Source organism: Entelurus aequoreus, linkage group LG14 (genome assembly GCF_033978785.1).
Source record: "Entelurus aequoreus isolate RoL-2023_Sb linkage group LG14, RoL_Eaeq_v1.1, whole genome shotgun sequence".
In the NCBI taxonomy this organism is placed as follows: Eukaryota; Metazoa; Chordata; class Actinopteri; order Syngnathiformes; family Syngnathidae; genus Entelurus; species Entelurus aequoreus.
In genome coordinates, this window is record NC_084744.1 from 46,256,062 (window position 1) to 46,281,350 (window position 25,289).

General features: G+C 36.3%; 1 protein-coding gene across 8 annotated transcripts in view; it reads right to left on the reverse strand.

Annotated features, from left to right (window-relative positions):
- galnt13 (UDP-N-acetyl-alpha-D-galactosamine:polypeptide N-acetylgalactosaminyltransferase 13) overlaps window positions 1-25,289 on the reverse strand; it is a 128,202-nt gene that overhangs the window by 92,712 nt on the left and 10,201 nt on the right. For 7 of the 8 annotated variants that reach the window (XM_062069988.1, XM_062069986.1, XM_062069984.1 and 4 more), the window contains exon 3: window positions 6,791-6,959. In XM_062069988.1, the coding sequence (XP_061925972.1) occupies window positions 6,791-6,959 (169 nt within the window). Of the gene's footprint in view, window positions 1-6,790; window positions 6,960-25,289 lie in introns of those variants that run through there. The other variant, XM_062069990.1, reaches the window with a different exon arrangement.

Here is a 25,289-nt window from a genome sequence, read left to right on the forward strand (position 1 = left end):
AATATCAATTAGGGTTGTACGGTATACCGGTATTAGTATAGTACCGCGATACTAATGAATCATATTCGGTACTATACCGCCTCTGAAAAGTACAGGTCCGCCATCCCTCCCAGTCGTCGTCATGTCGTGTCATTGCTGGTTTACGAGCAGACGAGCATGTTCGGCAGTGCACACACACGGAGTACTAACCAGCAGACACAGTGTGTAGACAGAAAAGGGAGAACGGACGCATTTTGGCTTAAAAACTAACGCTAAAGGTAAAGTTATAACACTGAAACGCCCACCGGAAGAGGTGCTTAAAGACATGGCTAGCTAGCTAGTGGCTAAAGTCCAGCCCCAGTCGGCAGTGTTTTAGCTACTTCTAAATCACTAATCCTCACCTCCATGGCGACAAATAAAGTAAGTTTCTTACAAGTATCATCCCTGCAGGACGAGGAATAGCTGAACATGCTTCACTACACACCGTAGCTCACCGGCGTTAAAATGTAAACAAACGCCGATGGTGGAGCTACACCTAACATCCACTGTAATGATACCAAGTACAGTAGCGTATCTAGTCGATACTACTATGATTACGTCGATATTATTTGGCATCACAACATCTTCTTTCGTTTTTTATTTTTTATTTATATTAATGTTTATAAACTCAGGAAATATGTCCCTGGACACATGAGGACTTTGAATATGACCAATGTATGATCCTGTAACGACTTGGTATCAGATTGATACCCAAATTTGTGGTATCATCCAAAACTAATGTAAAGTATCCAAACAACAGAAGAATAAGTGATTATTACATTTTAACAGAAGTGTAGATAGAACATTTTAAAAGAGAAAGTAAGCAGATATTAACAGTAAATGAACAAGTAGATTAATAATTATTTTTTTACCACTTGTCCTTAATAATTTTGACAAAATAACAAAATAGAAAATGACACAATATGTTACTGCATACATCAGCAGCTAAATTAGGAGCCTTTGTTTGCTTACTTACTAATAAAAGACAAGTTGTCTTGTATGTTCACTATTTTATTTAAGGACCTAACTGCAATAAGAAACATGTGTTTGATGTACCGTAAGATTTTTTTGTTCAAATAAAGCCAATAATGCAATTTTTTGTGGTCCCCTTTATTTACAAAAGTACCGAAAAGTATCGAAATTATTTTGGTACCGGTACCAAGATATTGGTATCGGGATAACAGTAATATCAATATATATCCCGATAGACACATACTCGATATCAATATAAAATGCGTTCAATAAAAATTTCTATTTTTTTGTCGGAATAAACCAGAAATTATGAAGCAAGATTCGTTTCATCAAGTCACTCGCGCTTTAGGACACCAGCAAACAGGAAACAGGAAGTGTCTCTGAACAATGTGAGGGACACGCTAACAGCCAATCATGTGACAGTATCAACTACCAAGTGTTACACCTTTCCTACTGTTCGGCTCCCAGTCGCAGATTGTAGTCGAGGAGCGCAGCGGAGATGTTCCCTCCATGACCAATGTTTTCATCGGCGGTAACACCCTTCACTTTACCCGACAATGGGTCTGCTAAGCTCCGTTTTCAGGTCGGAATGACGAAGCCGCCGACTCGTGACAATTTGGTTGCTTTATTTTTATTTCTGCAGGATACAATTCACATTCGCCAGTCGCCACTACTGCTGCACACGCAGGCTACCGCTTGCTCTCAACACCTCTTTCACGTCACTTACCCAACAGTACACACTTGCATTCTTAAAGGAGCACACACACACACACATACGCTACTCTCATAACACTAGTGTGGTTGCACCATCTTTCTGTCTTGCTGTGGATTCACTGCATGGAATGAGAAGAGAAACTGTAAGATCTTGATAAATCAACTAAATAATACAAACTTGTCTTTCGTTTTGTTGGTTTTCATGCAGACGGTGCGGCAACATCCTGACACTTCCGATGTGTCTGTTTAATGAGTAGCTTCTCAAACTAGTCTGTGTAGTGTTCAATAGCTTATACACTACCGCAGGGGTCACCAACCTTTTTGAAACCAAGGGCTACTTCTTGGGTACTGATTAATGCGAAGGGCTACCAGTTAGATACACACTTAAATAAATTGCCAGAAATAGCCAATTTGCTCAATTTACCTTTAACTCTGTTATTATTAATAATTAATGATATTTATCTTTGTAGAAACACTGATCATCTTAATGATTTCTCACAATAAATATATATAGAAACAGATAAATATCAATATGCAACACTTTATTTTTATATTTTCTCTAAGTGCACATTTTTCAAATTGAACATTTTCAAATGATCACTTCTAAGACAGTCTTGTGAAATCACAATATCCCATTTTAACTAGCTAGCCACTAACATTTTTTAACAAATCATGAATTACTTTGCACCATGTTTGTACAAATAATAACTCATGTAAAATACAAAAGTAAACTCTCAAATTTTTAAATCATGTCACACTTTGAACTGGACACCAAATCTGTTATCTGTTTCTTTGTCAGTTAGTGGGAAGCCTGGCATTGCATGCTGTTAACTAGTGTGTTGTACTCTGGTGTGTAACTTGACACTGCAACTCTGAGTGAGTCTTGCAGATGTGCATCAGTGAGGCGTGTTCTGTGTTTGTTCTTGATGGAGTTTATGTCAGAAAAGGCTGATTCACAAAGATAAGATTTTTCCTCATTGTTTGCGGAACCTTCTTAATCTTTTGGACATATTTTCACAGCAATCTGGCCTTAAGCTTAATTATGATAAATGTAAAATGTTAAGGATCGGAAATCTAAAGGGAACGTCCTTTCGAATGGAATGCAAAGTGCCTGTTTTGTGGACAGATGGACCAGTTAACATACTTGGTGTTGTTGTCCCAGAAAATCTGGAAGATCTAGGGCAGGGGTCACCAACCTTTTTGAAACCAAGGGCTACTTCTTGGGTACTGATTAATGCGAAGGGCTACCAGTTAGATACACACTTAAATAAATTGCCAGAAGTAGCCAATTTGCTCAATTTACCTTTAACTCTATTATTAATAATTAATGATATTTATCTTTGTGGAAACACTGATCATCTTAATGATTTCTCACAATAAATATATATAGAAACAGATAAATATCAATATGCAACACTTTATTTTTATATTTTCTCTAAGTGCACATTTTTCAAATTGAACATTTTCAAATGATCACTTCTAAGACAGTCTTGTGAAATCACAATATCCCATTTTAACTAGCCAGCCACTAACATTTTTGAACAAATCATGAATTACTTTGCACCATGTTTGTACAAATAATAACTCATGTAAAATACAAAAGTAAACTCTCAAATTTTTAAATCATGTCACACTTTGAACTGGACACCAAATCTGTTATCTGTTTCTTTGTCAGTTAGTGGGAAGCCTGGCATTGCATGCTGTTAACTAGTGTGTTGTACTCTGGTGTGTAACTTGACACTGCAACTCTGAGTGAGTCTTGCAGATGTGCACCAGTGAGGCGTGTTCTGTGTTTGTTCTTGATGAAGTTCATGTCAGAAAAGGCTGATTCACAAAGATAAGATTTTTCCTCATTGTTTGCGGAACCTTCTTAATCTTTTGGACATATTTTCACAGCAATGTGGCCTTAAGCTTAATTATGATGAATGTAAAATGTTAAGGATCGGAAATCTAAAGGGAACGTCCTTTCGAATGGAATGCAAAGTGCCTGTTTTGTGGACAGATGGACCAGATAACATACTTGGTGTTGTTGTCCCAGAAAATCTGGAAGATCTAGGCTCAGTAAATGATGATAATCGACTAAGAAAGCTGGACAAAATTATGCAATTATGGAAAGGGAAATCCCTAACCTTGTATGGTAAAATGTCTATTGCCAACTCGTTAATTATTCCTCAATTTATTTATTTGTTTTTGTCATTACCAGCTCCATCACAAAACTTTTTTAAGATTTATGAGCGGAGGGTCTTCGATTTTGTCTGGAACGGCAAACCAGAAAAGATTAAAAGAAAGGTTTTGTACAAAGAGTATGAATATGGGGGCCTGAAACTTCTCAACCTTGAAGCTATGTGTCTGTCTTTAAAAGCATCAATTGTTCCAAAGATGTATTTAAACATTGAGTGGTACACAAATGTCCTGTTGGACAAAAAACATGTACTATATCAAAAGAAATTGTATCCTTTTTTACAAGTGATCCCCTCCCAGAGAGTCTGCTGGGAAACATGGCGGGGTTCATAAAGGAAACAATCCACTCATAGTGGTGTTTTCAATTTTATGTGCCAGAAAAAAGAGACAATATTTTGCAGCAGTTAATATGGATGAACTCTAATATTGTAATAGATGGAAAGCCTTTCTTTTGGAAAAATATGTTTGAAAGAGGAATCATTTTTGTCAATGATATTATCAATGAGAATGGTAAAATTATGAAGTATGATGAATTTAGAGCTATGTATGGTGATGCTTGCTCAAGCTTTTCATTTTATCAACTAACTGGAGTAATTGGGAAAAGATGGAAACAAATAATTAATTATGGAACTACTAAATTATTAGTTTGTAAACCTCTAATAAGAAATTCTAGTTGGCAAAAAGGAACTAAAATAAATAGAAAAATATATAATTTTTATTTAATAAAGAAATCTTTGAAGGCTGCCTCATACAACACAAATGAAAAATGGGAGGACTTTTTTGACTGCCCGTTGCCATGGGATGCCATATTCAAACTAATCTATAAAACCACTATCGATGTGCAAAATCGTTATTTTCAAATTAAAATTATTTATAACTTTTTATCCACAGGGAAAATGTTAAAATTATGGAATATGACAGAGTCAGATGATTGCCGATTTTGTTGTCAGGAGCCTGAATCCACCCTGCATTTGTTTTGGTATTGTCATATTGTGTCTTTGTTTTGGGTGGAAGTTGAAAAAATGTGTTTAAGGATTGGTTTGTTTATGAAGCTTAATGTGGTTTCTGTTATTTTAGGAGAGTTCATTGACAATCATGATTTAATCAATTTAATTATAGTACTCGGTAAAATGTTTATTTTTAAGGCCAAAAACAGATATTCACTTAGTATTACTTTCTTTAAAACATTTATTCAGTATTTTCTAACTTTAGAAAGTTACATGGTTGAAAACGATAATGATGCCAAAAAACATTAAAAAAAAGATGAGAAGTCCTCAAAGGCTTATTTTGAAAGTATAATTATGTTCAAAGATTATATGATATCTGTTGTTGTGTTTCCTAATTTGAGTGACCTGGACATAATCTGGACTGTACATAAATGCTTATTTTGAAAATGTAATTTTGTTTATAAATTATATGCAATCTGTTGTGTTCCCTAATTTTTTTCTGTGTACATGAATGAAGGTGTGTGTTGCTGAGTCCGACTTGGACATTATCTGGACTTGGCCTGGTTTAAAAAACCCTTTAAACAAATCTAATTTCATTGACAACCTGGTCTGTTGAAGATAAGGCCCTGTTTTTAAAAATAAAATAAAATAAGATAAATAATTAAAAAACATTTTCTTGGATAAAAAAGAAAGTAAAACAATATAAAATAATTACATAAAAAATAGTAATTAATGAAAATTTTAGTGGACCAGCAGCCTATACAATCATGTGTGCTTCAGGGACTGTGTCCCTTGCAGATGTGTTGTCTATGTTGTGGGAACCAGAATATTGGTAGCAGAAAGAAATAACCCCTTTTGTGTGAGTGGGTGTGGATGAGTGTGCATGGGGGAGGTTGTTTGGGTTGATGCACTGATTGAAAGTGTATCTTGTGTTTTTTCTATGTAGATTTAATTTAAAAAAAAAAAAAAAAAAAATGTTTTTTTTTTTTTAATTTTTTTAAAATTTTTTTTTTTTTTTTTTTTTTTTTTTTTTTTTTTTTTTTTTTTAGAACAGGCTCGCGGGCGACTCATCTGGTCCTCACGGGCGACCTGGTGCCCGCGGGCACCGCGTTGGTGACCCCTGCACTACCGCCATCTGCTATCTCAAATCTGCAACTACCTTCAAATATATTTTAATAATTTTATTACCTTAGCCGCACTCATCCTACCAGGCTACCAGACACCCGCTCCACTGATAAATAGCACCCATGGTAAGTTGGAAATGGTTTTACTGTATTTATTGGCCAGTTTAAATACGTCATAGAAAGTATCAATAATTATAGATATTGATGAATATAAAAAATGTATATTGTGATATAGTTTTCAGCCCAGCTCTACCGAAATAGATTTTCTCTAACAAATTTAAGTTTTCTGCTCACCCTAGACCATTTACATGCCTACTGTAGGATTAAAAATTCATACATTTTGTTTTTAAGCCGAAGAAGATGGATGGTTGGATGGTTGAAAATGAACTTAGTTACAGGTTTGAAAAATAAAAAATATTTACTTTATTTTTCCTCAAGCCTCTGTGAACTACTGTAGGATAGAAAACAGGGACATCTGCTTAGACTGCTGTCCTTTGAACAGCATAAGTAAATGATAATCATTATCATAAATGATAATAATCCAAGGTGAAAGGTCATATTGCTGCTTGTCCGTGTGTGTCAACACACTTCATGAATGTGTTTGATGTTTTTCTTTGATATATTACTTCACAGGGACTATGCAAAGATCAAATTAACACACTGACTTGCATCAAGACAAAAATGAAAGCAATTTTGGAGATCGATTCATACAGCATGTATAAGATAACCTAATGTGATCTTGATGCAAAGTATTCACTTAAGATGCAGCATATACTAACACATTATTTCATGTGCATTATTAATAGATGAAGAAGCAATAAACATGTCACGCACCCATCCAACCTGACATCCGGTAAACTCCTGTTGAGTGCAATCATATCGCTGGCCATTAGATTGAACTGGTTTATCTTAAAGAGCTCCTTCATCTTCTCGTGGTCTTCCTTGGGGATGTTCACTGCCTTGCCCATCTCACCGGGACCCCCGTGGCTACGGGATATCACAGCTGAAACCCAACATAACAAACTGATCAATTTTCAGACAACATTACTGATACACCTGTACAATCAGATAAGATCAAATGCAAGAACTGTATTGAAAAGTCTGCCTTTACAAGGACAATATTACTCAGTAATTGACACTTGAGATAACTGGTAAATTAATGTAGTGTTAAAACTGCACTAGTTATGTTTATTATAAGTTTATCCTACAATAAATATATACATACATACATACATACATACATATAAATATCCATAAATATATACATACATACATGTATATATATATATATATATATATATATATATATATATATATATATATATATATATATATATATATATATATATATATATATATATATACAGTGTTTCCCACACATTCATTTATTTGTTGCGGCCCGCCACGAAAGAATTAAGGCCGCCACAATTTTTTTTTTTTTTTTTTTTTTTTTTTTTTGTGTCCTGTCAAGCTTTTCAGGCAAATCATATAGTTGATGTAGATGCCCATATCGGCTGTTCAGATTTACTTTACAAAAGTGAAGTGTAGGATCAAGATTTTTGGAGCTCTTTGTTCAGTGGATCAGATGTTTGATGAAGCTTTGTGTCTATCTACCACCACTACTGTTTTCTGTTTATTTGTTACTGACTGTGGCAGGACACCTCTGCCTCTGTTTCACTTTATGTTGCTGGTAAATAATATGGTTGTAGTAGTAGGCTAAAGTTAAATTATTTAGTATGCACTAATTAAAGGGGCAGAGCTTTAAGAGACATTTTAGCTTTTATATTTTTATAAGATATATTTTTTGTAAGAACCACAATTAATAAATATATTTCAGTGAATAACTTATTGTTCAAATCTGTATATAAATATGTACATAAAGTGTTGTAATTATATTGTAAAATGGATGGATGGATGGATGGATGGATGGATGGATGGATGGATGGATGGATGGATGGATGGATGGATGGATGTTTAAAACAAAACTGTTATTATTAATTAGTAAGTATACATTTTTTTAGCCTTTTTAGAGAAAATCATATCATGGCTGCTGGTTAGCACCTTGCATGGCAGCCCCCACCATTAGTGTGTGAATGTGTGTGTGAATGGGTGAATGTGGAAATACTGTCAAAGCGCTTTGAGTACCTTGAAGGTAGAAAAGCGCTATACAAGTATAACCCATTTATATTATTTATCATTGTAGCAAATTATGCAAATTATTTGATGATGTCATGGTGACCACGCCCATAGCCACGCCCCCACCGCCACAGGTATCTTGGCAGTTTATGGCAAACACTGATATATATATATATATATATATATATATATATATATATATATATATATATATATATATATATATATATATATATATATATATATATATATATATAATCGAAGTCAGGTCACGGGGGCAGCAGCCTAAGCAGAGAAGCCCAGACTTCCCCGGGTATCCCGAGGCATTCCCAGACCAGCTTGAAGACATAGTCTCTCCAATGTGTCCTGGGTTTTCCTAATGGTCTCCGATCGGTCGTACGCGTTCGGGGGGGCATTCAGACCAGATGCCTGAATCACCTCATCTGGCTCTCTCGATGTGGAGGAGCAGAGACTTTACTCTGAGATCCTACCAAATGACAGAGCTTCTCACCCTATCTCTAAGGGGGAGCCCCGCCACTTGAGAGCTTTGCTTTTCGGCTTAGCTCCTTCTTCACCGGCACAGACTGATACAAGGTCTGCATCACTGCAGACGCTGCACCGTGTGTAAATGTATATACATATATATATATATATATATATATATATATATATATATATATATATATATATATATATATATATATACCGTAATTTCCGGACTATAAGCCGCACCTGACTATAAGCCGCACAAGCTAAATTTAGGGGAAAATACAGATTGCTCCATATATAAGCCGCACCCGACTATAAGCCGCAGGGTTTTGATGTGTAATTACCAGAGGTGGGACCAAGTCATTGCTTTGCAAGTCACAAGTAAGTCTCAAGTCTTTGCCCTCAAGTCTCGAGTCAAGTCCCGAGTCAAGACAGGCAAGTCCCGAGTCAAGTCCAAAGTCAAGACTGGAAAGTCTCAAGTCAAGTCCCAAGTCCTGCATTTTGAATTTCAAGTCCTTTCAAGTCCTTTTAACCACAGACTAATATATTTACACAGATTGTATATGCTTTTAAAACGCTGTATTTATTTATTAAAACAAGTGCATTTGAAATTGCAGGAAAAAAAATAGTGCTGACATTGCACTTCATAATAGCACTATTATCCAGTCATTTTAAACATTTAACTCATTCCTTTACAGAATAAACACATTTGAAAAAACAAGTGCAACTGTACTTATTTGTACAAAAGTGTTAACATTGTATGTCCATGGCATATTGCATTGTAACTAGTTCCACAGCAGTTTCTATCCTGTTCTTACCTTATCTCATTGATCTCATCTCATACTGTATGTGTGTTGATGTGTGCGTACATATGAAAAACATAACAAAAACATGAACAAAACAATGAACAGAGTTGAACTTTTTAGATGTCAGGGCCCTATGCAATATGTACACATATTCTTAATATAGTATACATTTTAACTGACCTTTATTTGACTATGTTTGTGTTTTTGTAGGTGGCTAAAATACGCGGTGCTGCTGACCGCCGTCTAACGTTATGTTACTGTGTGTGATACATTGACTAACGTAACGTTAATTGTAGGTACCTCATGCAGCCCTGCTTAAAAATAATCACTTGACAAAAAGTATGAATAAGGTTAGCGAACTGCAGTGGATGCAACAGATTGCCGTGTTTGCAATGACGTTATAACCATAGACATCTTATAAGTAGACGCAGCATTGGCTGCTGTGACACGAGTAATTTGGCCGCCATCTTGAAGTGGTGATGAGGAGCCGGCGAGCAGCCTAAACTGACAGTTGACAGGTAGAAAACAAAGATGCCGGGTTGGTGTTCAGCGTTTTCCTGCTCAAATGAGCGGACTGTTGAAAATAGGAATCGGGGGATTACTTTTCACAAGTAAGATTTAACATTAATGTACTATTGGTTGTATTTTATGAAAATAATATTACCACAGAGTTGAGAAGGAGCAAAGATCTTTAATATTTGTATGTGAAAATCACAAATAAATCTTCTGGGGGAGGATGACCCCCCTACAGGGGTTTGGTTTACAAACTTTCAGCCCCACCTAAAACAAAATTCACCAGCCGCCACTGATTATGATGCATTCTCATTTTAGGCAAAATATAAGACAATACTTTCTTAACAGTATAATTGTAACCAGGAATAAGTCTTCAAGTAACAATATTCAAATACTAACATTGTTGGGTAAGACAGAATTTGGTTTTATTCTGAATCCAGTGAAACAGATTGGTGGTTTTAGCTGATATAAAGACTTACAGGTGTTTATATATGTTTATGTTGAAGAATTTGGCAGACGCTTTTATCCAAAGCGACATACATAAAAAATACATATAAAACAATGACTGTAAACATGATAATTTAAGGGAAGAATGTAATACAAAATATCAATACAAAGTGTCAAGACAGAATAAACTCTCTGCTTCTGCAGCAACAGAGATACAGTCTATAAGATATATAGATATCTAATGTATGCATACATTGTTTATGTAGGATATACGCATGTATATATAACCTAATCATATTGTTTCTTCAATTTAAAAATAGCTGACCGTTTTTTTCCCCTTTTTCTGGGATTATATTCCCAGTTTTGATATCGGACGTCTGGTCACTTATAGCGTATAACAATATTATATTACTGTTAAGCAAACTATGAATAATAAAACACGCCAAAACATGTGTCCTTTATCATAGCTACACGTATGACAAAAAAGCGCGTGAAAATCAGTGGTATTCAGTGAGGTAAGATGAATTAAATGCGCTGACAGTTCATTGCTCCTGCCAAATGAATTGCACTAGTGGAGCGGATCACCACTCCAAGATGGCGGCCCCGCGTCTCGTCTGCGCCTGTAGGCAGTAGCGCTCCATGCTGCGTACCCTTATAAGATGTCTATGGTTATAACGTTAGCAGTGAGTTATAGTCTCACTGATTTAACTACACAGCAAATAAAAGTCATGTTACTTAGCCAATAAACGTTAGCTTACATTCAAAACTTACCCTTCTTTGTGCATCTTCAAATGTCGAACGAAGTTGGAAGTTGTTACGTCTCCGTCTATAATATTCGAACTGCATGATTTGCATAGGGCTATTCGTTTTTTGTTGAACGAGTCGTAGTTTTAATACCCGAACGAAATTAACTTTGGCATAATTGTTTCTCACTGCCGCATTGTTTGACAATTCTTCTTCATTGGTTGTCCTGCAATTTGATTGCATGAGAGCTGTGGGATGAAAATAGCGTAGATCTAATTTGATTGGCTGTTGTACTGAGAGCACACCAGCTGACAGGAACAACACGCTGATAGACACAGACGAAGAAAAGGAAAAAATACGGAGCGGCGCGCTCCCAAATAACTTTTTAATCTTTGGGTTTTGGGGAAAGTAGCAAGTCATGTCAAGTCAAAAGGCTCAAGTCCAAGTGAAGTCACAAGTCATTGATGTTAAAGTCTAAGTCGAGTTGCAAGTCTCTTTACATTTTGTCAAGTCGAGTCCAAAGTCATCAAATTCATGACTCGAGTGTGACTCGAGTCCAAGTCATGTGACTCGAGTCCACACCTCTGGTAATTACCGTAGTATATAGCAGAGGTGGGACCAAGTCATTGCTTTGCAAGTCACAAGTAAGTCTCAAGTCTTTGCCCTCAAGTCTCGAGTCAAGTCCCGAGTCAAGACAGGCAAGTCCAGAGTCAAGTCCAAAGTCAAGACTGGAAAGTCTCAAGTCAAGTCACAAGTCCTGCATTTTGAGTTTCGAGTCCTTTCAAGTCCTTTTAACCACAGATCAATATGTTTACACAGATTGTGTATGCTTTTAAAACGCTGTATTTATTTATTAAAACAAGTGCATTTGAAATAGCAAGAAAAAAAATAGTACTGACATTGCAATTCATAATAGCACTATTAACCAGTCATTTTAATAGTTTAAACAATTTTAAACATTTAACTCATTCCTTTACAGAATAAACACATTTGCAAAAACAAGTGCAGCTGTACTTATTTGTACAAAAGTGTTAACATTGTATTTCCATGGCATATTGCATTGTAACTAGTTCCACAGCAGTTTCTATTCTGTTCTTACCTTATCTCATTGATCTCATCTCATACTGTATGTGTGTTTATGTGTGCGTACACATGAAAAACATAACAAATACATGAACATAACAATGAACAGAGTTGTACTTTTTACATGTTAGGGCCCTATGCAATATGTACACATATTCTTAATATAGTATACATTTTAACTGACCTTTATTTGACTGTTTGTCTTTTTGTAGGTGGCTAAAATACGCGGTGCTGCTGACCACCGTCTAACGTTATGTTACTGTGTGTGATACATTGACTAACGTAACGTTAAGTATAGGTACCTCATGCAACCCTGCTTAAAAAAAATCACTTGATAAAAAGTATGAATAAGGTAGCAAACTGCAGTGGACGCAACATATTGCCGTGTTTGCAATGACGTTATAACCATAGATATCTTATAAGTAGACGCAGTATTGGTTGCTGTGACGCGAGCAATTTGCATCTTGAAGTGGTGACGAGGAGCCGGCGAGCAGCCTAAACTGACAGTTGACAGGTAGAAAACAAAGACAGTGTTCAGCGTTTTCCTGCTCAAATGAGCGGACTGTTGAAAATAGGAATCGGGGGATTACTTTTCACAAGTAAGATTTAACATTAATGTACTATTGGTACTATTGGTTGTATTTTATGAAAATAACATTACCACAGAGTTGAGAAGGAGCAAAGATCTTCAATATTTGTATGTGAAAATCACAAATAAATCTTCTGGGGGAGGATGACGCCCCTACAGGGGTTTGGTTTACAAACTTTCAGCCCCACCTAAAACAAAATTCACCAGCCGCCACTGATTATGGTGCATTCTCATTTTAGGCAAAATATAAGACAATACTTTCTTAACAGTATAATTGTAACCAGGAATAAGTCTTCAAGTAACAATATTCAAATACTAACATTGTTGGGTAAGACAGCATTTGGTTTTATTCTGAATCCAGTGAAACAGATTGGTGGTTTTAGCTGATATAAAGACTTTCAGGTGTTTATATATGTTCAAGTATTTGGCAGACGCTTTTATCCAAAGCGAAATACATACAAAATACATATATAACAATCACTGTAAACATGATCATTTAAGGGAAGAATGTAATACAAAATATCAATACAAAGTGTCAAGACAGAATAAACTCTCTGCTGCTGCAGCAACAGAGATACGGTCTATAAGATATATAGATATCTAATGTATTCATACATTGTTTATGTAGGATATACGCATGTATATATAACGTAATCATATTGTTTCTTCAACTTAAAAATAGCTGACCGTTTTTTTCCCCCTTCTCTGGGCTTATATTCCCAGTTATGATCTCGGACGTCTGGTCACTTATAGCATATAAGAATATTATATTACTGTTTAGCAAACTATGAATAATAAAACATGTGTCCTTTATCATAGCTACACGTATGACAAAAAAGCGCGTGAAAATGAGTGGTACTCAGTGAGGTAAAATGAATTAAATGCACTGACAGTTCATTGCTCCTGCCAAATGAATTGCACTGAGTGGAGCAAATCACCACTCCAAGATGGCGGCCCCGCGTCTCGTCTGCGCCAGTAGGCAGTAGCCCTCGATGCTGCGTCTACTTATAAGATGTCTATGGTTATAACGTTAGCAGTGAGTTTACAGCCTCACTGATTTAACTACACAGCAAATAAAAGTCATGTTACTTAGCCAATAAACGTTATCTTACATTCAAAACTTACCCTTCTTTGTGCAACTTCAAATGTCGAACGAAGTTGGAAGTTGTTGCGTCTCCGTCTGTAATATTCGAACTGCGTAATTTGCATACGGCAATTCGTTTTTTGTTGACCAAGTCGTAGTTTTTATACCCGAATGAAACCAACTTTGGTATAAATCTTTCTCACTGGCGCGTTGTTTGACAACTCTTGTTCATTGGTTGTCCTGCAATTTGATTGGCTGAATGCTGTGTGATGAAAACAATGTAGATCTAATTTGATTGGCTGTTGTACTGAGAGCACACACGCTGACACGCAGCACACACGCTGATAGACAGACATGTACAAAATGAAAGCTACGGAGCGCTCCCAAATAACTTTTTAAGCTTTAGGTTTTTGGGAAAGTAGCAAGTCATGTCAAGTCAAAAGGCTCAAGTCCAAGTGAAGTCACAAGTCATTGATGTTAAAGTCTAAGTCGAGTTGCAAGTCTCTTTACATTTTGTCAAGTCGAGTCTAAAGTCATCAAATTCATGACTCGAGTCTGACTCGAGTCCAAGTCATGTGACTCGAGTCCACACCTCTGGTATATAGGGGTTCCTGCTACCACGAAAGGGGATTGTCGGGACAGAGATGACTGTTTGGGAATGCAAAGCGTCCCATTTATTAACAATAAATCTTTCAATCATTCAATCAAACTTTCACATCTTTGACATGGCGAACAGCATTCGTGCAGAGTACAAATAATACAACGGTGCAAAGTAATACAAAGTGCTCGCCTGTACGTTATCAAAATAACCAGCCTACCGGTATATGAAAAGTCAGTCTTTAATCATTGTGTCATCGTCTTCCTCCTGCGTACTAAAACCACCAAAATCCTCTTCGTCGGTGTCGGAGAAGAACAGGCCGTAAATAAGCCGCACCCTTGTATAAGCCGCAGGGACCAGAACGAGGGGAAAAAGTAGCGGCTTATAGTCCGGAAATGACGGTATATATATATATATATATATATATATATATATATATATATATATATATATATATATATATATATATATATATATATATATATATATATATATATCTATATATATATATATTCACTACCGTTCAAAAGTTTGGGTTCACCCAAACAATTTTGTGGAATAGCCTTAATTTCTAAGAACAAGAATAGACTGTCGAGTTTCAGATGAAAGTTCTCTTTTTCTGGCCATTTTGAGCGTTTAATTTAGGGCTGGGCGATAAAACAATAACAATATATATCGCGATAGACATGTGATCAATATCAATAGAAAATGGGGTCGATAAAACGTTCGATAATTTCACTGAGTTCTGTTAGAAAAAAAATAGGAAGAAAGGCAGAGCCGGAACCGCACGGCATTCTGGGGGGTGTAGGCAGAGAAGGGCTTTGGCCTCTCCACCTATCACGGCCGAGCCTGAACCGCAAGGCATTCTGGGAAATGCTAACAGGAAGAAAAAAAAAGCAACAACGGCTAGCTGACGACGAGGAGTGAAACAAAACGGGAATATGAGTGCGGCAGCACGAGAGGAAATTGTAAATAAAAAAGGAAACGTCACGTCACCAGTTTGGCAGTATTTTGGATTTTTTAAAATCCGATACGAATCAGAGTAATACTGTCTGCAAACTTTGCAAGGTCGTCGTCCCGACCAAGTCTGGGAACACGACAAACTTATTTTAGCACATGAGCCGCTCTCACCCGCTGGAGTACAGCAGTATCAAACAGCCACAACCATCTACATCAGCCGGTGCAAGTGGAACAGCACCGAAGCGGCAACAACAGACCACCATCGTCTCGATGGTGGTCTGTTGTTGCCGCAGACAGTATTACTCGGCAGCAATGCCATACGACAAAAATTCAAAACGTTATAAAGAAATAACGGATGCAGTGGTGTATCAATTAGCGAAGGACATGCTAGCGCTCAACATAGTTGAGAAGTCTGGGTACAAGAATCTCATACACGTGCTCGACCCCCGTTATGTTCTACCTGGCCGAAAGCACTTTTCCAAGACAGCTATTCCTAAGCTTTACACAATGTGCAGGGAATCCGTGGAAAAGGAGATACTGAAGTTGGTTTGATTTTTCCATAAATGACTGAAGAGGGTAACAGGTTTTTTTTGTCACAGATGTTCAGACGCAAATTCATTCCGATGTTTACAATATTCTGTAAGACATGTATGTTTCTGCTTGCTTAATGTGACTGTTATTTATTTGCATATATTGTTACCAATATGGCTTTAAAGCCTGAGTTGTACACTACTAATTTCTTAATTACAATACTTTGCACATTTTGTTGGATTAAGCATTTATTGAATGTCAATATTTGCACATCGACCAGTATTTTCATTTATCTGACTGTTTTTCATAATGCTGGCCTCGTTCTAAAGGTTAAAGGTTATATTTAAAATAAAAGTATTTAAATTCTCCTGGTCTTTATTTAGAATAGTTTTGGTTTTTTTTATCAATAATTATCGATATCGACTGATATGAAACACTTATATCGTGATACATTTTTTAGTCATATCGCCCAGCCCTAGTTTAATTGACCCCACAAATGTGATGCTCCAGAAACTTAATCTGCTCAAAGGAAGGTCAGTTTTGTAGCTTCTGTAACGAGCTAAACTGTTTTCAGATGTGTGAACATGATTGCACAAGGGTTTTCTAATCATCAATTAGCCTTCTGAGACAATGAGCAAACACATTGTACCATTAGAACACTGGAGTGATAGTTGCTGGAAATGGGCCTCTATACACCTATGTAGATATTGCACCAAAAACCAGACATTTGCAGCTAGAATAGTCATTTACCACATTAGCAATGTATAGAGTGTATTTCTTTAAAGTTAAGACTAGTTTAAAGTTATCTTCATTGAAAAGTACAGTGCTTTTCCTTCAAAAATAAGGACATTTCAAAGTGACCCCAAACTTTTGAACGGTAGTATATATATATATATATATATATATATATATATATATATATATATATATATATATATATATATATATATATATATATATATATATATATATATATATATATATATATATATATATATTATTCATAAAGAAAATGTGATATTATCCTGAAAAATAAAGGATGCAGAGGCCATTTGAATATATTTTGTACGTTGAAAATGCAAAAACTAATTCAAAGTAGGTCAATATATGCTAAGCCAGGGGTGTCCAAAGTGCGGCTCGGGGGCTATTGGCAGTCCCAAGCTAATTTTTATACGGTGCGCAGCATATTGTAAAACACAATTACAGTACAAACAAAGTTTTAAAAGATTCTGAAAAAATAATAAAAGAGCAAACAAACAAAAAACATCCGAATCTCACCTTTGAGTTACAGGTGATGAAGCAAAATAGTATAATATCTAATAATATATCTCATTAACAAGAAATTGCAGGCTGCAGTTTGGACACACCTGGTTTTGCGCTATTAAACGCTGGGTTTTTGATTGATTGATTGAAACTTTTATTAGTAGATTGCACAGTACAGGACATATTCCGTACAATTGACCACTAAATGGTAACACCCGAATAAGTTTTACAACTTGTTTAAGTCGGGGTCCACGTTAATCAATTCATGGTAGGGGTAAAGGTTTCACTCATCACAAAATGTGAACATGTCATGCTCCTTTTAAAGACAGCAATATACTTCGCTTAAGCTCCTTGCCTGTCACTAAGACTTGTGTTGCCAGGGTATTAAATGCAACCCTGTCTGGTTGCTCGTTTTAATTTTACTTTAATCCATAGTAGAGTTTGAATTCAGACGCTTGTGCAAATAGACAAGGCGTGTGAGATCAAAAACCATCCCACGGTCCCTCGAAGGCCTCCTTTGTTGCTCACTGCTACTCTCGGTCAAGTGGCGACAAAGCATCCGAGCCAGCACCATTAGCCCAATGTAAATAAATCCTGTGGATTTATGACGCTGCCCTCGCTCCATCTCTCTCTAATAATCTCTTAGAGCAGAGGCGGTGTTTGCAATGAAAGGGGGACATGCAGTTCACATTAGCTTCATGACCGCAGGTTAAGAGGATTCCCTTCAACCCCCAACTAATGGAAATGTATGGGTGTCAACTGATTGTTGACCTCAAGTGATGTTCTTTATTATGTGTGTACAAGCTCCACACTGATGGACATCATTTGAGAGCTGACCAAATAGAATGGCCAACATTTTTTAATTTGGGGCATTTTCTTAATTTTAACTTTTTGAACAATACATGAAATACAGTTGAACTTCTAAGGCTAAACACTGTTCTTTTTCAGATGCTGGTTGTCTTCTGATTTGTTTGTATTTAGAAACTATTTTCCAATGGACATCAACAGAAATCCATTATAATAATAATAATTCATTCCAGAAATGTGGAAAACTTAGTCTTTAAATAATACACATATTTAGGTATCTGGAGTGCCTATAAACTATTAAGTGTGAAATTACACAACTAGGGAATTTGCCCATATCAGAAAATGTGTCTATCCAGCAAGCCATCAGATTTTGGCCTTTTTGTTATTAGGGGTGTCCCGATACAACTTTTTCACCTCCGATACGATACCGATACTGTAGCCTTAAGTATTAGCTGATACCTGATAGCAGGAGCCTGAAAGCCAGAACTACGAGACTGACAAACAGTTTCTACCTACAGGCCATCAGGCTTGTCAATGCTAACTTGTGAATTATAGCTCCCCCAGCTACCCCTCCCCCCTTTTATCTTTTGAACAAAAGACAGCTACCATGACCACCCCCGAACTGTGAACCATCACTGTAGACACTTTTCACCTTTGATCACTAAAGACACTTTTAACTGCTGCTGTGACCCAATGTCACCTCCATATTTATACTGTTGACTGTGAATCAGAATGTGCAATAATGTTATGTTACTCACTGTGCCTTGTATATAAAATGTTTTATTTTTATTTTAGCTAAGTACCGTGTGACTTGTTCAAGGGTGGACTACCAAAGTAAGATTTTCATTGTACGGTCTGTTTAACTGTGCATATGACAATAAACAATCTTAAATCTTGAATCTTGAATACCGATATTAAATCTGATACAAAATCAGCAAAAATTATAGTACATAATTTTACTATTTTGTTGTGTACAATTTTTTTTTTTAAAAAGGCTTGATGAAGTCAAATTACTCAGAGAACGATGGTAGGTATGAAAAACACTAACCTTATGACAGATTAATGCTTTAGAAGTGGAGTGTTAATTTGTTTTTGATGACACCAAGTAGTCACAATAATTCATTAAATTAAGAGCATAATGCAATAAATTGACACATTTGTTCCTGGTTAATTTCTAATACGCTTCTGCCTTGGAGACTTTATATCTGTAAGAAATATACAGCTATATTTATCTGATTCTTGCTTATATTGACAAATGTCGTGTTTTTAGATTGCAATGTTGTTGTGATGATCCGTTGCCTGTTTTATTTTAGTTTAAGACTCTCTCAGTCTCAGAATCAGAATCAGAAGTACTTTAATAACCTCAGAGGGGAAATTAAGATTTTCTGTTTCAGTGTTCTGTGTTTCTTGGTTGTCATGGTTGCTGATTATTTCCACCTGCCTCTGATTAGTGTTCAAGACGCTCACCTGCTCCCGGGCACTAATCAGAGAGCTATTTATTCCTGCCTTTCGCCACACTCTGTCTGGCTGTTTTGTTTGCTTCATGCAACATGTCGGTTATCTTAGCTTCTTGTTCCTGTTCCTGTGCTTAGCTCTACTCTAGCTTCAGGTGCAATCTGCACGCTTTTCTGTTCTTGTTTTCTTGCCTGATTTATGAAAATAAATCATTTTTTCTACCTGCACGCTGCTTCCAGAGTTCCGTCTGCATCTGGGGGAAACGACCGCGGCATAACCGTGTGAACCCCCAACCGTAGCAGTTGTTCAATTAAGGACATTCATTACGTACGTCCAGCTTGTGTGCTAAGTAAGCCATTGTGTAGCTAATGTGTGCTTATTAGAGGACATGTAGACGTTAACTGGCTGTCAAGCTTTGCATAAGCAAATGCGCTGCAGGGCTGCTTGTATCGGCGCTTATAACAGAGATTTTACATACAAGACGATATCATCCAATACTTGTTTTGTTGCTGATATCGAGCCAATGTCTGATTGCAATATCAGATTAGGACACCCCCTAACAGGCTAATTAGTAATACCAAGCCCTCATAGAGTTTCTCAGCCAATGACTTGTAAGCTCCTTGAGTTAAAAGAAGCCTGTACGTTTCTCACAAGCAACTACATGGAACCACTAACTAATAAACACTGAGTCATAGCCCAAAGCTAAGCACAGCTTTACTGTTATTGGATGCACAGACTGTCACACATTATTACACCACAGCCGCAGAGGACATCATAACAAAGTGAATTAACTTTGTTTACGAGTTTTAACAGCTTCATTAAACATGACAGCCCCCCAAAAAAATAATCTAATGTTTTAATCGTGCTGCTGAATCCAAACTGCCACAATTACAACACCTTAGTTAGAAAAGCATTGTTTCAAGCAGGGATGGGCAGCTGAATCAGTTTCCTTCATCACCTACAGAGAAAATTAACAAAGATGTTTTTAAATATATTTTTAAACGGACGTGAGATTCCAGCGCCACTGCTGGTTGCAGTCATGTTGTGCACTCTGTTATGCCTCAAGTGCTTTATGATGATAGAAATCAATGCACTGCACTCAATCTACACAATTATTAACTATCAATTATTGATTATTATGCCCACCCCAGGTTTTAGGTAACATTTTAATGTTACTAACGGTCATGTGTATAAAACCAAGTTAAATACAGTGGTACCTCGGGATATCTGTGACTCAGCTTACCAGTTGTTTGGGATACAAGCCGCCTCTCCGCTAATTGTAATGCTTTAAGTTGCGAGCATAAATGTAAGTTATGAGCCTGCCCACCACGAGTCGCCACAGCAAATGCCACAGTGAACCACGTGAGATCCGGTGTCTGACTCGCTACCAATAGCTTATAGCTATAAAGATTGACATAACTTTACTTTTCAACCACTGGAAGGAAGAAAGTGAGTGTGATGGGCAGTGCTGAAAAGAAGAAGTCTATGATATTCATTGATTTAAAAAATACAAATCATCAAACAACTCGTAGCCGACTTGACAAAGCAATTCGAGCGTATCACTGCTCGTCTGCACCATACTGAAGCAGAATGAGTCAATAAAACCAGCCAAAGACGTTTAAATAATATCTAATAGGAGGACATTTATCCATGAAAATATGAAGATGCTGATGGTGTGTTTGAGAGAAGCAGCTGGAAGGAGATACCGTAGAAGTCCGCTCTTTAAAGTGGCCGTGCCAGCAATCGGAGGGTTGCTGGTTACTGGGGTTCAATCCCCACCTTCTACCATCCTAGTCACGTCCGTTGTGTCCTTGGGCAAGACACTTCACCCTTGCTCCTGATGGCTGCTGGTTAGCACCTTGCATGGCAGCTCCCGCCATCAGGGTGTGAATGTGTGTGTGAATGGGTGAATGTGGAAATACTGTCAAAGCGCTTTGAGTACCTTGAAGGTAGAAAAGCGCTATAAAAGTATAACCCATTTATCATTTATTTATTACATTACTCTATAAAACTACTGACGATGCTTGTAATACATTCTATTGTATTGTTTTGATACAATATTTCTATTTGTACATTATTCCTTTTAAAAGGCACACTACATATTAAAAATGCTGTTTTAGGGGGGGCAAGCACAATATAAATTGATTTAAATTAATTTCAATGGGCGACGCTGTTTCGCAATACAAGTCTTTGGCGTTGCGAGCTGCGCCACATAACCATTGTATCCTGAGGTACAACTGTACTGGTAATATTCAAATGTTATGTATAAAACACATGGTTAAACACACTCTTAATAAATAATAAGGTCTTGTGTGGCGATTGTTCAAAAAGTTTTGAAATGTTCAACATTAACTGGCGTACATATTTAGAGATTTCACCAGTGTCTGAATTTTAACAAATGCCTTTTTGTGCCAAACACAACCTTACTAATTATCCTGACATTTTTACTCCCTGACAAATATTTTGGTCATGAATTAAACCACATTACTGGTGGAATGCATCAAAGTTTAATTTAATTGTAGTTTGGACATGAACAGAATAACCTTTGTAGGGTCATACTAAAATGGAATCCTCTGAATGTGTTCAGTGTCAGCCTGCCCTTTATCTGGCCTCTTATGGCGGGGTAATTGCAGCACATGTGCAATTATAAGTTCTGTGAAGCAATTTTGCACATACTCAACATAATATTTCACTTGGAAAAAAAAAAGTCCTGGGTTTGCTGTGCTGGCTTTATTCATTTGCTGCAGTCAAGGTTTTATGCAGCTTTTTGACTGGACAAACTTTCTCTCAACATCACCTAGACACTCTCTAATCTTGTTTCCATTCAAAAATTCAAAAATGGTCTGTAGTGTTGTGCATCACTCATCGACTTTTTCTACTTTTATATGCTATCTCCTATTAGATTACATAATTTATCAGCGTATTTCTTAATATAAAATAGCAGTTGACAAGGGCCAAGTTGGTGTCAAAGTAAATACGACATTCAGGTGATACCAAATAATACATTTGTGAATTAGTTAACACAGAATGATGATTTTAATGTGGTTTCTCTGATTACAATACCTTATTATTATTCATTTTACAGTACTTCATATCTCATCACAACTAAGCAACCTAAAAAGGAGGCTACTATGATAAAAAATAGGAATGTATTGATCAACTTTTATGGCTACAGATCCGATCTGATTTCGAGTCCTAGTCCGATACTTTAATAATAAACTACAGAACTGAAAATGTTTTTACAGCAAGTAACTAAAGTAAACACAGTAACATACTTTTATAAGGCTTATTTTTTAGAACACGTAGATTTTATTAGTATTGTTATAAATCAAATGATGTGTTAAATTTGTGATTTTCAATGCTACAGACAATTTCTATTAACAAAATAAAATGGCTGGTGCACCATAAACAACTATTGGCGCCTATTAAATGTAATTAATTTGTTTCTTGCCTTTAAAGCCTTCTTGTATACAAACAATAACAAATATATATATGCTTTTACAATAATAACAAGAAGAAAAAAAAATAGATCTAATCACTTTAGTATTATTTATATACTGATAACGATCGTATCGATGGTATTGACATCTGGATCAATCACCCTTACTTTAGCTACTTGTGATGTCCTGCTGGGTGTGTGTGTGTGTGTGTGTGTGTGTGTGTGTGTGTGTGTGTGTGTGTGTGTGTGTGTGTGTGTGTGTGTGTGTGTGTGTGTGTGTGTGTGTGTGTGTGTGTGTGTGTGTGTGTGTGTGTGTGTGTGTGTGTGTGTGTGTGTGTGTGTGTGTGTGTGCGTGTGTCATGTACAGCCATACCTTTTCCTATAGTCCTCTAGTGATAATGGTATTTGGAAAAAAATGTGTTTATTTTACACCATGGTGGTGAGGATTAGTATCTTAGAAGTGGCTGCAGTTTGCTCTCAAATTCGAGCCAGCGTTCTGGCAAGACACGCACCCTCTTGGAATTGATGCAACTCTTACATTTGTGTAACAAGGAATATGGAAACGTAATTGTGTCTCCCTGAGCGTCCTGTTTTGAAGGAATGTTTCACGTAAGTATAATTTTAAGCCACGTACTGCGACACAGCTGCGGTACAGATCAGTTAAAAAAAAGCAAAACCTCAGCCTCTGATCATGATCAGGATTGGCACATCTCTAATAAAAACAACATATATTTTCCATATAAAAATGAATGCACTCTACAGGAAAACAAGGGAGGCATATGTATGTTATCTCTACCTAGTTTAAAAAATAATAACATGTATTCAATTGCTGTGTTTGTTCGTAATCTATTGTGTCATTGGTATACAATATAGTGATTACCCTTAACATACATGCCTTGTTTAACTTTTTTAGCTGTAATCCCTTGTGAAAATAAACATTTACAAAGCATCCTGGTGAGAAATGATGATTTAGCACATACCTTGTACATGTTCCATATTATATGAATTAATGGGTCCATTTTCTAAGCAATACAACTGAATGGTAGCCTGAGACATTTGGATCATATTTAGTGTCAGTGGCTGGCAGCTCTGCGTCAGTCTAACCTTAAAAGCAGCTTAGAAAGCAGCTTAGAATACTGCTTACTGGAGGGCATGTGAGGAGATGAACTGCTTAAGAGGCCCAAACAACCAAGCAACTGAAACCTGTTACAGAAAACTACTGTTTATGCATCTCATTACAATCCTATTGCATGTGAGAAAATACGATCTATAAGCGTCAGTGTTTAAGCTTTGGGTAAATTATTTGATTTTGTTAACATGAACAGGACTGACACATCATTTGAGTTGATAGCTGATAGCCGTCTGAGTTAACCCGAAGTGCCGCAACAAATGTTCAATGCTACATCCAGCTTTTATTGTTGGAAATCGCTCGTGTCAAAGGCTTACCAATATGGAGAAGTTTTATTGATGAGGCAGGCGTTGAAAAGTCCATCAAAAAATTGTTCTGCCAAACGGGGGTCAACTTTAGATAGCGTAGCGCCAAGATTAGCTCCATTTTGTTTAAATAGTAGTCACGCTTTCTCTGTAAATATTTTGATTGCTACAACATAATACCAATAGAAAATAAGGCACATACTCCACTGTATTACATATAATACATAAATAAAACTTAATTTTACATTTAATTTAGGCCAAAAACTATATGCTTTAAAAATTAAATAAAAAAATTCAAATCTGCAATGTATTGAAACCGAGACATTTGAAGCGCTATGTAGCGAGTCTCAAAATGTCTCAAAAAGTTGCTGGTCCCTTTGTTTAAAAAACAACGTTTAGGCGGGTCTGAATATCAGCAAAAATATAGCAACAAGGTCAATATGTTGGCAACACGAGCCCTTCTGCTACTTATTTTTATTCTCTGGCATACCAGGGGGCTCATGTATTAAGCTTGCGTACGCAAAAAAACCTTGCTTACCGACTTTTTCACCGCACAAAAATCTGCAGTCAATTCCATGTAGATTGGGATGTAACAAAGAAATGTGCTTGTTTTAGTGTGTAAGCAAACTTTAATACATCAAGATTTTTTCTTGGGTACGTGTTGAAACAGAAAATAAGCAGATATTAACAGTAAATGAACAAGTAGATTATTAATTCATTTTCTAACCACTTGTCCTTAATAATTTTGATAAAATAATAGAATGATAAATGACACAATATATTACTGCATACGTCAGCAGACTAATTAGGAGTCTTTGTTTGTTTACTTACTACTAAAAGACAAGCTGTCTAGTATGTTCACTATTTTATTTAAGGACTAAATTACAATAATAAACATATGTATAATGTACCGTAAGATTTTTTGTTAAAGTAAAGCCAATAATGACATTTTTTA